Raw genomic sequence first — 13,530 nt, 5'->3', positions numbered from 1 at the left:
GTCCTAGGATGCTTGATTCCGGTCCAGGGAAGACATGGCTTGGCAGTTCGGGCTGGACTGTTCCCATGAGGCACAGGGTCAAGACTGATTTGCATATGGCCATGTCTGAACTTGGGTGGTGTAGTGGGCAAAAGAACGATGGATTTAACCCAGATCTCTTGACTGGGGGAGAATGTATGCATTGTCAGCATTCCGTCCATCATTTGTTTGTTGTAACGCTTTTCGCCCTAAGTGGGATGGGTATTCCCAGACGTGGGACCCGTGCTCACTACGCCACTGGAGTCAAGCTATCCTGGCTGATGACGGCTGATAGCCAGAAACCGGTCCTAGGATGCTTGATTCTGGTCCAGGGAAGACATGGCTTGGCAGTTCGGGCTGGACTGTTCCCATGAGGCACAGGGTCAAGAATGATTTGCATATGGCCATGTCTGAACTTGGGTGGTGTAGTGGGCGAAAGAACGATGGATTTAACCCAGATCTCTTGACTGGGGGAGAATGTATGCATAGTCAGCATTCCGTCCATCATTTGTTTGTTGTAACGCTTTTCGCCCTAAGTGGGATGGGTATTCCCAGACGTGGGACCCGTGCTCACTACGCCACTGGAGTCAAGCTATCCTGGCTGATGACGGCTGATAGCCAGAAACCGGTCCTAGGATGCTTGATTCCGGTCCAGGGAAGACATGGCTTGGCAGTTTGGGCTGGACTGTTCCCATGAGGCACAGGGTCAAGACTGATTTGCATATGGCCATGTCTGAACTTGGGTGGTGTAGTGGGCAAAAGAACGATGGATTTAACCCAGATCTCTTGACTGGGGGAGAATGTATGCATTGTCAGCATTCCGTCCATCATTTGTTTGTTGTAACGCTTTTCGCCCTAAGTGGGATGGGTATTCCCAGATGTGGGACCCGTGCTCACTACGCCACTGGAGTCAAGCTATCCTGGCTGATGACAGCTGATAGCCAGAAACCGGTCCTAGGATGCTTGATTCCGGTCCAGGGAAGACATGGCTTGGCAGTTCGGGCTGGACTGTTCCCATGAGGCACAGGGTCAAGACTGATTTGCATATGGCCATGTCTGAACTTGGGTGGTGTAGTGGGCAAAAGAACAATGGATTTAACCCAGATCTCTTGACTGGGGGAGAATGTATGCATTGTCAGCATTCCGTCCATCATTTGTTTGTTGTAACGCTTTTCGCCCTAAGTGGGATGGGTATTCCCAGACGTGGGACCCGTGCTCACTACGCCACTGGAGTCAAGCTATCCTGGCTGATGACGGCTGATAGCCAGAAACCGGTCCTAGGATGCTTGATTCCGGTCCAGGGAAGACATGGCTTGGCAGTTTGGGCTGGACTGTTCCCATGAGGCACAGGGTCAAGACTGATTTGCATATGGCCATGTCTGAACTTGGGTGGTGTAGTGGGCAAAAGAACGATGGATTTAACCCAGATCTCTTGACTGGGGGAGAATGTATGCATTGTCAGCATTCCGTCCATCATTTGTTTGTTGTAACGCTTTTCGCCCTAAGTGGGATGGGTATTCCCAGACGTGGGACCCGTGCTCACTACGCCACTGGAGTCAAGCTATCCTGGCTGATGACGGCTGATAGCCAGAAACCGGTCCTAGGATGCTTGATTCCGGTCCAGGGAAGACATGGCTTGGCAGTTCGGGCTGGACTGTTCCCATGAGGCACAGGGTCAAGACTGATTTGCATATGGCCATGTCTGAACTTGGGTGGTGTAGTGGGCAAAAGAACGATGGATTTAACCCAGATCTCTTGACTGGGGGAGAATGTATGCATTGTCAGCATTCCGTCCATCATTTGTTTGTTGTAACGCTTTTGGCCCAAGTGGGATGGGTATTCCCAGACGTGGGACCCGTGCTCACTACGCCACTGGAGTCAAGCTATCCTGGCTGATGACGGCTGATAGCCAGAAACCGGTCCTAGGATGCTTGATTCCGGTCCAGGGAAGACATGGCTTGGCAGTTCGGGCTGGACTGTTCCCATGAGGCACAGGGTCAAGACTGATTTGCATATGGCCATGTCTGAACTTGGGTGGTGTAGTGGGCAAAAGAACAATGGATTTAACCCAGATCTCTTGACTGGGGGAGAATGTATGCATTGTCAGCATTCCGTCCATCATTTGTTTGTTGTAAAGCTTTTTGCCATAAGTGGGATGGGTATTCCCAGACGTGGGACCCGTGCTCACTACGCCACTGGAGTCAAGCTATCCTGGCTGATGACGGCTGATAGCCAGAAACCGGTCCTAGGATGCTTGATTCCGGTCCAGGGAAGACATGGCTTGGCAGTTCGGGCTGGACTGTTCCCATGAGGCACAGGGTCAAGACTGATTTGCATATGGCCATGTCTGAACTTGGGTGGTGTAGTGGGCAAAAGAACAATGGATTTAACCCAGATCTCTTGACTGGGGGAGAATGTATGCATTGTCAGCATTCCGTCCATCATTTGTTTGTTGTAACGATAAGATGAACCGGGGCGTGAAATATAATATGCAATACATTGTGCGCAATGACAGATTCATTGGAGAGCGCGAGATAGCACAGGCACTAGCGCGTGCTATGCGATATGCGCCTTGGAGTGTAATATGCACAGGGCAGTGTTGTGTAACATAACTAGTTTCTAAAGTTGTAATATAAAATATGTGCTGGGGAGTGTAACGTTGCATATGCACTGTGACAAAGATATGGATCCCAGATTGTAATATGTATGACATAGCGCTGTGCGTTATAACATACACATCGAGGAAGGCACGTTAGATGGGGCAATATAACCCGTGCGAAGGCAAGTGTTGCATGACATATTCACGGGGTGGTGTTACAGTGCACATGGGCTAGAGAGTGTCATAGCATACTCACTAGCTGGTGGAATACAACACAGAGGTGTGAGGCAATCGGCGGGCACTGTTGGGTGTAACACAGCATTGGGCTCAGCCAGGAGCACGCTGTGACTCTCAAGTGAGGTTTGTCTCCTTTCCAGAGAGTAAAATAAAATATATTACACATCCGGTGGTCGATGTGTTTTTTATTAACCGTGAGGGGGGTTTCTTGCATAGTTTGGTCGAATTTTTGTCGAATCCCCTTTGAATGGCTTGGTGTGCGTGTATATTAAATGTGCCTGTCAATAGCTACCCATGTTTGTATAAATAAACGACAAGGGTGTCCACTTGGAGAGTACCCACCGGCGGGGGCGCCGGGATTAGGCACGGTAGGGCGTCAGACATGTCAGAGCTTCACTAGCGGTGTAAATACATTCCATGTGGATTCATTCTATGCATAGTCGCCTTTTAATGAATATCACGCAAATCGTCATGGTGATAGGTACATACGGTTTGTCCAGCATGTCCTAGGTGTTTCTATAAATATATATATTTTTAAAATAATAAAAAACAAAGGCCGGCCCCGGGGGATGGGGTCCCCAGAGCCATAAGTGGCCTGAGGAGGGGGGCAACGCAGCCCCCTCCTAAATAATTTAAATTAAAAAAAGGCCATGACCCGGGGGTTGGGGTCCCCGGGGCCGATTAAGGCCTTGGGAGGGCCAAATTAATTTTTTTAAACAAAAAAATATTAGGGTGCAGGCCCTGGGGGATGGGGTCCCCAGGGCCAGTAAATTAGAAAAAGAAGGGGGGCCACACAGCCCTCCTTCTTAAAAAACATAAAATAAATAAAAGACCGGCATCGCGCTGGAGGCCACACCCCCTCCTTGCAGCACTGTGCAAACGCGCCCCCTGGCCAGTTGTAAGTTGGGCAGTGGCACTTACTGGAAGTACCTGGTGGGCTAGTTAGCCCCCAGGGGCCCTCAGTATTGAAGGGAAATTATGTCCCCAATTTAAAACGTGCCATAGTGCGTGTTTGCACACGTCACCTCAGGCCCCGTCCCCTCCCTTCACCACTGTGTAAACGCGCCCTGTGGCTGTTCTAAGTTGAGAGATTAAGTCCCCTTGAATCCTGAGGGTCCCTAGGGTCAAACTAGACCACTAGGTACCTCCAGTAAGCGCCACAGAGCTGCGTTGCAGAGAGGTGTAAAAAGGGGCTTGGCCTCAGAACACCTGTCTGCAGCGCAGCTCCCTGGCGCATACTGGAGATGCCTGTTGGGCTAGTTGGCCCTCAGGGACCCTCAGTATTGAAGAGGAATTAATTCCCCAACTTACAACACGCCAGGGGGCGCATTTGCAGAATGCTGCAAGGAGGGGGCGTGGCCTCCGGCACGATGCCAGTCTTTTATTTATTTTAATTTTTTAAGAAGGGGGGCTGTGTGGTTCCCCTTCTTATTCTAATTTATTGGCCCTGATGACCCCATCCCCCAGGGCCTGTCTCCTAATTATATATTTTTGACCCCAATCCCCAGGGCCGGTCACTGTTTTTTAATTTTTTTAAAAAAATATGTATTTATAGACACACCTAGGAAATGCTGGACAAACCGTACGTACCTATCACCATGACGATTTGCGTGATATTCATTAAAAGGCGACTATGCATACAATGAATCCACGTGGAATGTATTTACACCACTAGTGAAGCTCTGACATGTCTGATGCCCTACCGTGCCTAATCCCAGTAGACACCCTTGTCGTTTATTTATACAAACATAGGTAGCTATTGACGGTCACATTTAATACACATGCACACCAAGCCATTCAAAGGGGATTCGACAAAAATTTGACCAAAACTATGCAAGAAACCCCCCTCACGGTTAATAAAACACACATCCACTGCCGGATGTGTAATACGTTTTATTTTACTCTCTGGAAAGGGGACGAACATCACTTGAGAGTCACAGCGCGCTCCTGGCAGAGCCCAATGCTGTGTTACACCCACCATTGCCTGCTGAGTGCCACACACCTCTGTGTTGTATTCCACTAGCTAGTGCATATGCCATGACACTCTCTAGCCCATGTGCACTGTAACACCACCCCGTGAATATGTCATGCCACACTTGTCTTCGCACGGGTTATATTGCCCCATCTAACGTGCCTTCCTCGATGCCTATGTTATAACGCACAGTGCTATGTCATACATGTTACAATCTGGGATCCATATCTTTGTCGCAGTGCATATGCAACGTTACACTCCCCAGCACATATTTTATATTACAACTTTAGAGACTAGTTAGGTTACACAACACTGCCCTGTGCATATTACACTCCAAGGCGCATATCGCATAGCACGCGCTAGTGCCTGTGCTATCTCGCGCTCTCCAATGAATCTGTCATTGCGCACAATTTATTGCATATTATATTTCACGCCCGGTTCATCTTATATCACACTTTTTGGTGCATAGTTTATACCATACACTATATCTAGTTTTCATTTTCAATCGTGCTCTCAGGACTATGTTCTATATAACACTGTGTTCACCTACCCTTTTCACGGGCATTACATTTTGCGATAGGGGGTGGAGGGTCAGGGGGTGTTTCTGCCAAAATGAGCCCGGAGTCACAGTCACAAACGTCCTCTTCTTCCTGAATAAAAGTGAGATTATGCTGCATACTTGTTCATATTTTAAGTAGTTCGCACAGACACACGTTTTAAAAACAATAAAGTTCCTAATACCCGCCTTCTCTAAACAGTTAGCCTGCTACCCCATCCCCCTCCTCCCTATCCTCTGCTGTGTGAATCCATGGACTAGCCTCCTCCCTCCTGCCATGCATGGTCTGATGTGCTGCCACTGCCCTCAATTTAGTATGATGTACCAGTCCACTCCTCCTGCCCTCCATTGCCCAATTCTATGCCCCATCATTGACCTCCTGCTTAAACTCTGTGCTTAGCTTGCTGCCCCTATTCTCCTTCCCCCTGCCCTCCGATGTCTTTGTGCATGCCCCTGCTCCATCCTTTTTGCCCACCATGTTCCATGGACCTGCCACTCCTATCTACTCTGAGTGTTCTGTTGAGCTGCCACTCCCCTCCCACCTGCCTAGCATTGTCAGATGACTGTAACCTGTCCCTGCCACCTCCACCCTGCCTGTCCACATGCCAGGCCCCTATCCTCTTCCTCCTGTCCTCCTGTCCTACATGGTCCATTGTACTGCCACACCCTTCTGCCCTCCCTGGTCTGTTGTGCTGCAACTGCTCCTCCTGCCTTCCCCGTGCGGTCTGTTGTGAGGCCCCTTCCCCTGAACTTTCTTGTCTGTGCACAGGTCCTGACCCTCCCTTCTATCCTCCATCATCCTTTGTGCATGCCCCTGCACCCTCCTTCTTGCCCATCATAGCCATTGTGCTGCCACTAACCCTCCCACTTGCCATGCATGGTCTTCTGTGCTGCCATGGCCCCTCGGACCTTCCCTGTGTGGTCAGTTAGCTGCCCCTGACCCCCTCCCACCTTCCCTCCATGGTCTGTGTGTATGCCATCACAGTCTCACTGTTGCTCTTCATGGTCTGTCTTGCTTCTAGTGCCCATCCTGCCTGACCTCCATGGCTATCTTGCTGTTCCTGCCCTTCCCCCCTGCCCCCAGCCCTCTGTTTACATGTACAGACCCCTACTCCTTCCCTCCTGGCTTGTCTGTTCCATTGTAATGCCCCTGATCTGTCCCTCCTGCCCTTTATGGTCTGTTATGCTGCAGCTTTCTCTCCTGTCTGTCCATTATGGTCAGCTAGCTACCACTGCCTCTTGCCCCTCTGTTCTCTGTTGTCCATGTGCATGGTCCTGTCCCCTCCCTCTTGCTTTCTATGGATTGTTGTGCTGCACTCCCATCCTGCATGCCCTGTGTGGTGTATTGTGCTGTTGCAAACCCTGATGCCTGCCCTGCAGGGTCAGTTTGGTGCACCTCTCCATGTCCCTCCTGTCCTCTCTTATCCAAGTCCATGTCCCTACCCCATTTCCTTCCATGATCCTATGTACCATACTTGCGAACATTTTGAACTTGGTAAGAGGGAGATTTTGAAAAAAAACTGGGGTATTGATTTTCCCCTTTGAGTTACATTGAAAAAGAGGAGATTGTAGACAGGAGACAGATCAAATAAAGCCCATTTGAGCTTAAAAACATTGGACATTTCCTGGCTGAATCGGGTCTGTTGGCATGTATGGTTGTACTACCATTGCCTCTTCCTTCTGCCCACAATGGTCTATTACATTGCCACGGCCTCTCTTGCAAGTCCTGTATTGTTGGTTTGTTGCCCCTGCCCCCCTTTCCACTGCCCTCCATAGTCAGTTGTGCTGCCACAGCCCTTCCTGCCTGCTCAGTGTGGTTAAATTGTTGCCTTTGCACCCTCCTACCTGCCTTCAATTTTCAGAGTCCGTGCCCCTGGCCTCTGCTTCTCAACAGTATCCTAATGAAAAACTAGATTGCTAACATTCTATATTTATTACAAAAGTGTGGAACGCCTGACGTCATCTTGATGTAATCAAAACTGTGATACCTAGAGCATTTCCTTTAGAAATTACATATATGAGAGGGTCTTATTGGCATCAAAAGTATGGTTAGTGCTCTAAAAGACTAAAATAAGGACATATTTTCTGAGTTTTCAAATAGCGACAAAGCACTTTTAAATCATTTGTTATCTTTATGTTTTTTTATCCAGTTGACCACTTGATTAAATGTTGCACTTAGGGGAGAGGATGTGGTGTTACTTCCAGAACTGCAGACTTTGCAACTGGGTAACCAGGTTGGAGTTTCTGCTTCAGCTCGACATTCTGTGATTCTGGTCAAATCACTTAGTCTCCCCATGTCTACAACCAAAATGAATTTGTTCTTGTGTGATGTAACCAATGCTCATGTAAAGCACTCCAATACCTGACAAGTCTGCACTATATAACACTGCAAAAACACAAAATAATAAGTGTTTTGCACACTTCTGTCATTGGGCTATATTTGGGCTACATCTGGGTGATTTTGGGCTACATTTGGGCTCTTTTGTCTCCGGTGGCCATCTTGGGAGATTTATTTGTTATGAAGTTTCCTAATTTCCTCATGTACTGCAGTCTCCTCAGTAGGAAATGCTTTCAGTTTTTTACTTTGATTCCATCATGAAGGTATTCAGATATGTCACACATTTGCCATAAATTCTGAATGTTAGCACTCTAGTTGCTCATTAGATCACTGTAGTAAAACTACTGTTCACCATGGAAGTCTGCTCCTGGTATTAAAAGTGCATGTTTCAGTCTGCATGTCAGAAGTTTTTTAATGAAATAGAAGAGGATTTGAGAAGTCACTCAAAATGTGCCCTCATTTTCTTTCTTCAGCATTAATCATAATTTCTATGGCAAAATGAACCCCCTCATTGTGTTCCTTTTTACATTAAATGTTTTAAGTGTTACCAGTTTATTCCAATCAAGATGGCTTCAGGTGTGCCATACTTTTGTCATAATGAAGACAGTAAGCGCTCTAGCTGTTTTTAAGAACACTCTGGGACATTCTGTCATTGGGCTATACTTGGGCTACGTCAGGGTGATATTTGGGCTACATTTGGGCTCTTTTGTCTCTGGTGGCCATCTCGGGAGACTTATTTATTATGAAGTTTCCTAATTTCCTCATTTACTGCAGTCTCCTCAGTAGGAAATACTTTCAGTTTTTTACTTTGATTCCATCAAGAAGGCATTCAGATGTGTCACACATTTCTATAAATTCAGAATGTTAGCACTCTTTTTGCTCATTAGATCACTGTAGTAAAGCTACTGCTCACCAGGGAAAACTGCTGCTGGTATTGAAAGTGCATGTTTCAGTCTGCATGTCAGAATTTTTTTATGAAATAGAAGAGGATTTGAGAAGTCACTCAAAATGTGCCCTAATTTTTCTTTCTGCAGCACTAATCATACTTTTTATGGAAAAATGAACCCCCTCATTTTGTTCCTTTTTAAATTAAATGTTTTAAGAGTTACCACTTTAATCCAAGCAAGATGCCTTCAGGTGTGCCATACGTTTATCATAAGTAGGACTGTTAGCGCTCTAGTTGTTCTTTGGAACACTCTGGGAAGCTGCAGTAGAACACAAAGGAATCAACTGACAGTCTCTGCCCTTGTTGGATGTACATGTTTTACTGAGAATGTCAGACTTCATTCTCACATGACTGAGAAAGATAATGTGAATTTACAGAAAATAAGCTCTCAGTTTAGCTTATAGATCACCTTCCAAACCTCTGTGGGAAAAGCATGAGAAAATATTTTTCTCTCAATCATGATATCCCAGCAGAAAGCTTTTTCACATGGTGAAATCACCTTAGAACATACCACAATTCCTAAAATGAGTATGGTACCATCAACAAATGATTTATAATGTAACTAAAGTCTTAAAACCTTCTAATAACTGCAATGCTTTTTAATGAGGTGCTATCATGTATATTGGTCCCAAGATGGCTGCCATCACTTCTTGGATGAAGTGCTGACAGCCAATCAGATCTCAGGATGAGATGTGTGGTTAGGCTCCGCCCACATATATATATGATTTTACTTTTGATTTTCTCAGGAACTACTGAACAGATTGACTCCATATATGCAAAAGGCACATCCCTGAGCTGAGGACTACCTCTCTGCCAAATTTCAAGTAATTCTGTTCAGCCGTTCGGGCTGTACCTTGGACTAAAGGTCCCTATGGAAAATTGCATGGGGAAAACGCGTTTTGGGGCCCCCCTTTTTTCTCAGCCCCCGCTTGACGAATCCCCCCGAGACTTTCAGGGTAGGAGCGGAGCGAAGCGCCCCACCTATTTTGAAAATTTTGCGAGGATTCGTAAACCGGCGCCAAAGTTATTCCAAATAGAATGTTGCAGATTTCCTATGGAAACACGGTCCTAACTATAACTATCTAGTGGCGACCGCCAGTAGATAATATATATTATTTATTATATATGTGGGTTTAACCTTTTATAATGAATTTTTGTTGTTATACTTGTTAAAATGTATATTAAATCTAATTTATTTCTTTATAAATTAATATTGTATTTTTTAATTTATTGAATATTTCTTACTATATATATACCTCTGGTATTATCTGGACCCCTGAGAGTGCGTGATTATTAACTTTCTATGAATTGGAGGTTAAACCAGCCAGTTTTGGGTTACTGGCACTACCACCCGCCAACTGACAACGGGACAGAACTCCGTAAAGACCCGACTTGGATTGTATATATATATATATATATATATATTGTACATATATATATATAAAAAACTATATTTTGCACAACTATATTTATGACGTCAATATTTATTTACGGATATTTTTGAACTTACCACCAAATATAGGATGTTGATATTTTTGACATCGATATTTATAACTCGTTATTGTGGTATGTGGGATATTTTAGTCAGTGAACCATGAGCCAGCACAGCAAGGTGCTTTGCTTCCCTGCCCTACACCAAAATTCTATATATGAGGGCCTAAATCTCCCCATGGTGTTCTCAAACCAGGGAAGAAAATTGAAATGTAAAAAGACAGCTTATTACTTTTGCGAAACTGAAGTATCTCAGGCAGACTACACGGTTTTCAGGGCTCCCAGAAGCTCAATAAATTGGACATTTGATGCAAATTTAGGAGCAGAGACATTGCCAATCTGTTGGAGTCCTCCCAAAAATATCAGCTGTTTAAGAATATTGTAAACTGAATATACATTACAGGTTCAAGATGTCTGATTCTTATCAAGTTACCAGGTTACATCTGAAATGATGATTTATTGATGACTGGCTTATTTCTAAAAATCTCTGCCCCAACTTCACCCTACCAAAGTGTTTCACGGAAGAGTTATATCTGGTCATGCGTTTTTGTTTCCACACTAGCTGAAAACCTGTGCTTCTGGCAGGCCTGCGAGGATTTGCGGTCCGGGGAGCTGTCACGAATGACAGAGATGCTGGATTCGGTTTATCAGTGAGTTGAATATTGTGACTTTTTGTGTTGTGTACATGATGTTTTATATTGGAGGTTTAGATACCTATGGTGGGTGGTGGGATTTAGGTGTAATGCGACTCAGAACCACTTGCCAAAAAAATGGAAGGAAGGATACAGCAATTTCCATTATGTCAGTGTATCTATGTTATTACAACTCACATTTACAGTCTTCACTTACTTTAGAGAACAGAGAATGATGACAAGTGAAAGTGAAAAGGATATTTATTGTCAGGTTTTATAATCGTGGAGCTGCTGAAAGCCTATGCTGTTTCTGAATATCTGTGCTGGTGAAGAAAATAGGACATATCAATAGAAACAGAAAACGGGGGTGAAGCAGAGAAAAGTAGTGAGAGTGGATATCCTGAACTGGTGCCCACTCTCACACTGTGTATCTTTTTCAAGGGACGATACGCTGGGTCATGATTTTATAGAAACTGGTAGACCTGTCCAGCTGCAAGACAGAGGGCATAAAGTCAGTGCATTATACCTGATAAGCCTCAAAGAACAAATAACACCTGAAAGAAGACTTACCAGATCCAGCAGAGGATGCTGCTATGAGGAGCCAGGAACCAACCTGTAATTCAGCTAAGACCCCTGGACCCTACTTAACAGACTTGTAACACTTCTAAATAAATTGGACTAGACAGACCAAACAATAGAAAAAGGCACAGAAGGGACTAACAGGAACCAAGAAGGGAAAAATAAAAAATAGTGAGGGATGTATGATGCAGCCGCGGTCGGTAGTAGGAGTTCCTGCAAGGCGGTGATGTGGGGAGGGGGAGGGGCAGGGTGGGGGGTAGTAAACTATGGATTACGGTGGTTTACAGGTAAGTAAACATATAAATTAATAAAACGAATTTCGTTGCGTGCACTGCATCCACAAATGCGATGCAGTGCACGCAACGAAATTCGTTTTATTAATTGATATGTTTACCTACCTGTAAACCTCCGTAATCCATAGTTTACTACCCTCCACCCTGCCCCTCCCCCTCCCCACGTCACCGCCCTGCAGGAACTCCTACTACCGACCGCGGCTGGTATAATGTGTCCAAACAATAACAAGAGTCATGAAACGGGTTGCCAGCCAAAGAACTAAGTCCATGGGGTCTAAATAGTACTGTACCCCTCTTGACCTAGACATTACTCCATCCCAGGAGGTGAATGTGCGTGAGTAAATTGAAGTTTAGTGGTTTGCTGTTCCCACCTGCCTAAATTATCATAGGCCTGTTCTTCAGTGTCTGTCTGTCCTCTAGCCTGAATCCTGATAATTATAGAATATGATAGGCTCAAGCAGGAAGGTCTTAGTTGGTAAACAAATGCTCGAATGATGTGTACATAACAGAAACTTGGACAAGATTTTGCCCCTCACAATAGAGGGATATTTTGTTGTGTAAAGGACACAACCTCTCCAACTTTTGCAGAAGTGCACCGTAAGCTTATCTGGAAGATGTTTATTCCATGCTACAAAAGGAGACAAACCCTTCAGATTTGAGGTAACGTTTTATCACCCCATTTTGAGAAAACAAACATTCCATTCTTAATATGGGTAAATGTAAAAAAATGTAAATTTGATACTTGTATAGCGCACTACTCACCCGCAAGGGTCTCAAGGCGCTTGTACGAATACCGCTGTGAAACCCATCCTGGCTTTCCCTGTGAGGCGTCCACTCCTGGGCACCCCCAAGGTGGAGGCCAGGCATCCTTTAGCATTGTGGGGGCCGTTGTTGAGATTAAGCAAGCTATTGCCCAGAGTTGCAGAGTGGGACTCCATGATTGGAATAGGCACCGAGGTGAGAATTATCGGGTCCGTGGAATTTTTGAGCCCAAGACCTGCCGGGGCAGGGAATTGAACCCTGGTCCCAGGCCAGACCTCTGCATCAGAGTCTGCCGCTCTAACCATTGAGCCACACTTCTGGGTGAGTCAATTGCCTTGCATCACCTCCTTTTAGAGGAGGTGGCAAATCTAATCCTCATTTGAGGGAATGTGCTTACTATCTCCTGGAGATGACAACCCTCCAACCCTGGGATTATCTTCTTCAATTGTCACCATCAGCCCACCATGAAAGCTTCCACACAGCCATCCGTCACTGAAATAGAAGGCCTGCATTTTCCCTCATCTACAGCACCTACAACAGTGCCCATCTCTTTCTAATTCCTTCCTCCCTCCCCCTTGACATCTCACCCTGAACCATAGATCATAAAACTTGAAGTTCACTTAGAGACTCTTCTGAAGATAGCTACTTTCATCACCTCTACAGAATCAACTTCGCTCTAAGGACTCTCTGACCTGGAGATTCTGCACAACTCCTGTTCCACTCCCCCAAACTCCTAATCAATAGAACAGCCTTTTAATTGGTTAGGCACATCCCAGTTTTATTCTACTCAACCAAATTTTTGGTTGTAAGCATGTTCTCTACTTCAAGGTACCACCGCAATTCAATGGCAAATTCCCTCTTTACTACCTTACAGACAATAGCAAACTGTGTGCTCTATTCCTCTAACTTAATTGGGCAATGCAACACTTCCTTGGCACTTAAAACACTTGCATGTAACTACCTTCTTTTCCTGTTCTGCAGAGGATCCTCATTCCTCCATTTTGGAAGGTTCTGAATGATTTCCAGAGCCTCGCGGAAGTGCCACTCTGAGACCCATTGAACCATCATGACAATCAAGAGAGGTTTCTCAATGCATCCTTGTTGCAA

The 13,530-nt window shown here is 45.5% G+C and overlaps 1 protein-coding gene across 1 annotated transcript in view; it reads left to right on the top strand.

Annotated features, from left to right (window-relative positions):
* RGS11 (regulator of G protein signaling 11) overlaps positions 1-13,530 on the top strand; it is a 1,592,422-nt gene that overhangs the window by 1,197,733 nt on the left and 381,159 nt on the right. The window contains exon 14 of the mRNA XM_085632193.1: positions 10,720-10,807. Coding sequence (XP_085488319.1) covers positions 10,720-10,807 — 88 coding nt within the window. The remainder of the gene's footprint in view (positions 1-10,719; positions 10,808-13,530) is intronic.

This window comes from Triturus cristatus, chromosome 10 (assembly GCF_964204655.1).
Source record: "Triturus cristatus chromosome 10, aTriCri1.1, whole genome shotgun sequence".
In the NCBI taxonomy this organism is placed as follows: domain Eukaryota; kingdom Metazoa; phylum Chordata; class Amphibia; order Caudata; family Salamandridae; genus Triturus; species Triturus cristatus.
Note: the sequence above shows the minus strand (reverse complement) of the source record. Positions and strands in the feature narration are given on the sequence as shown.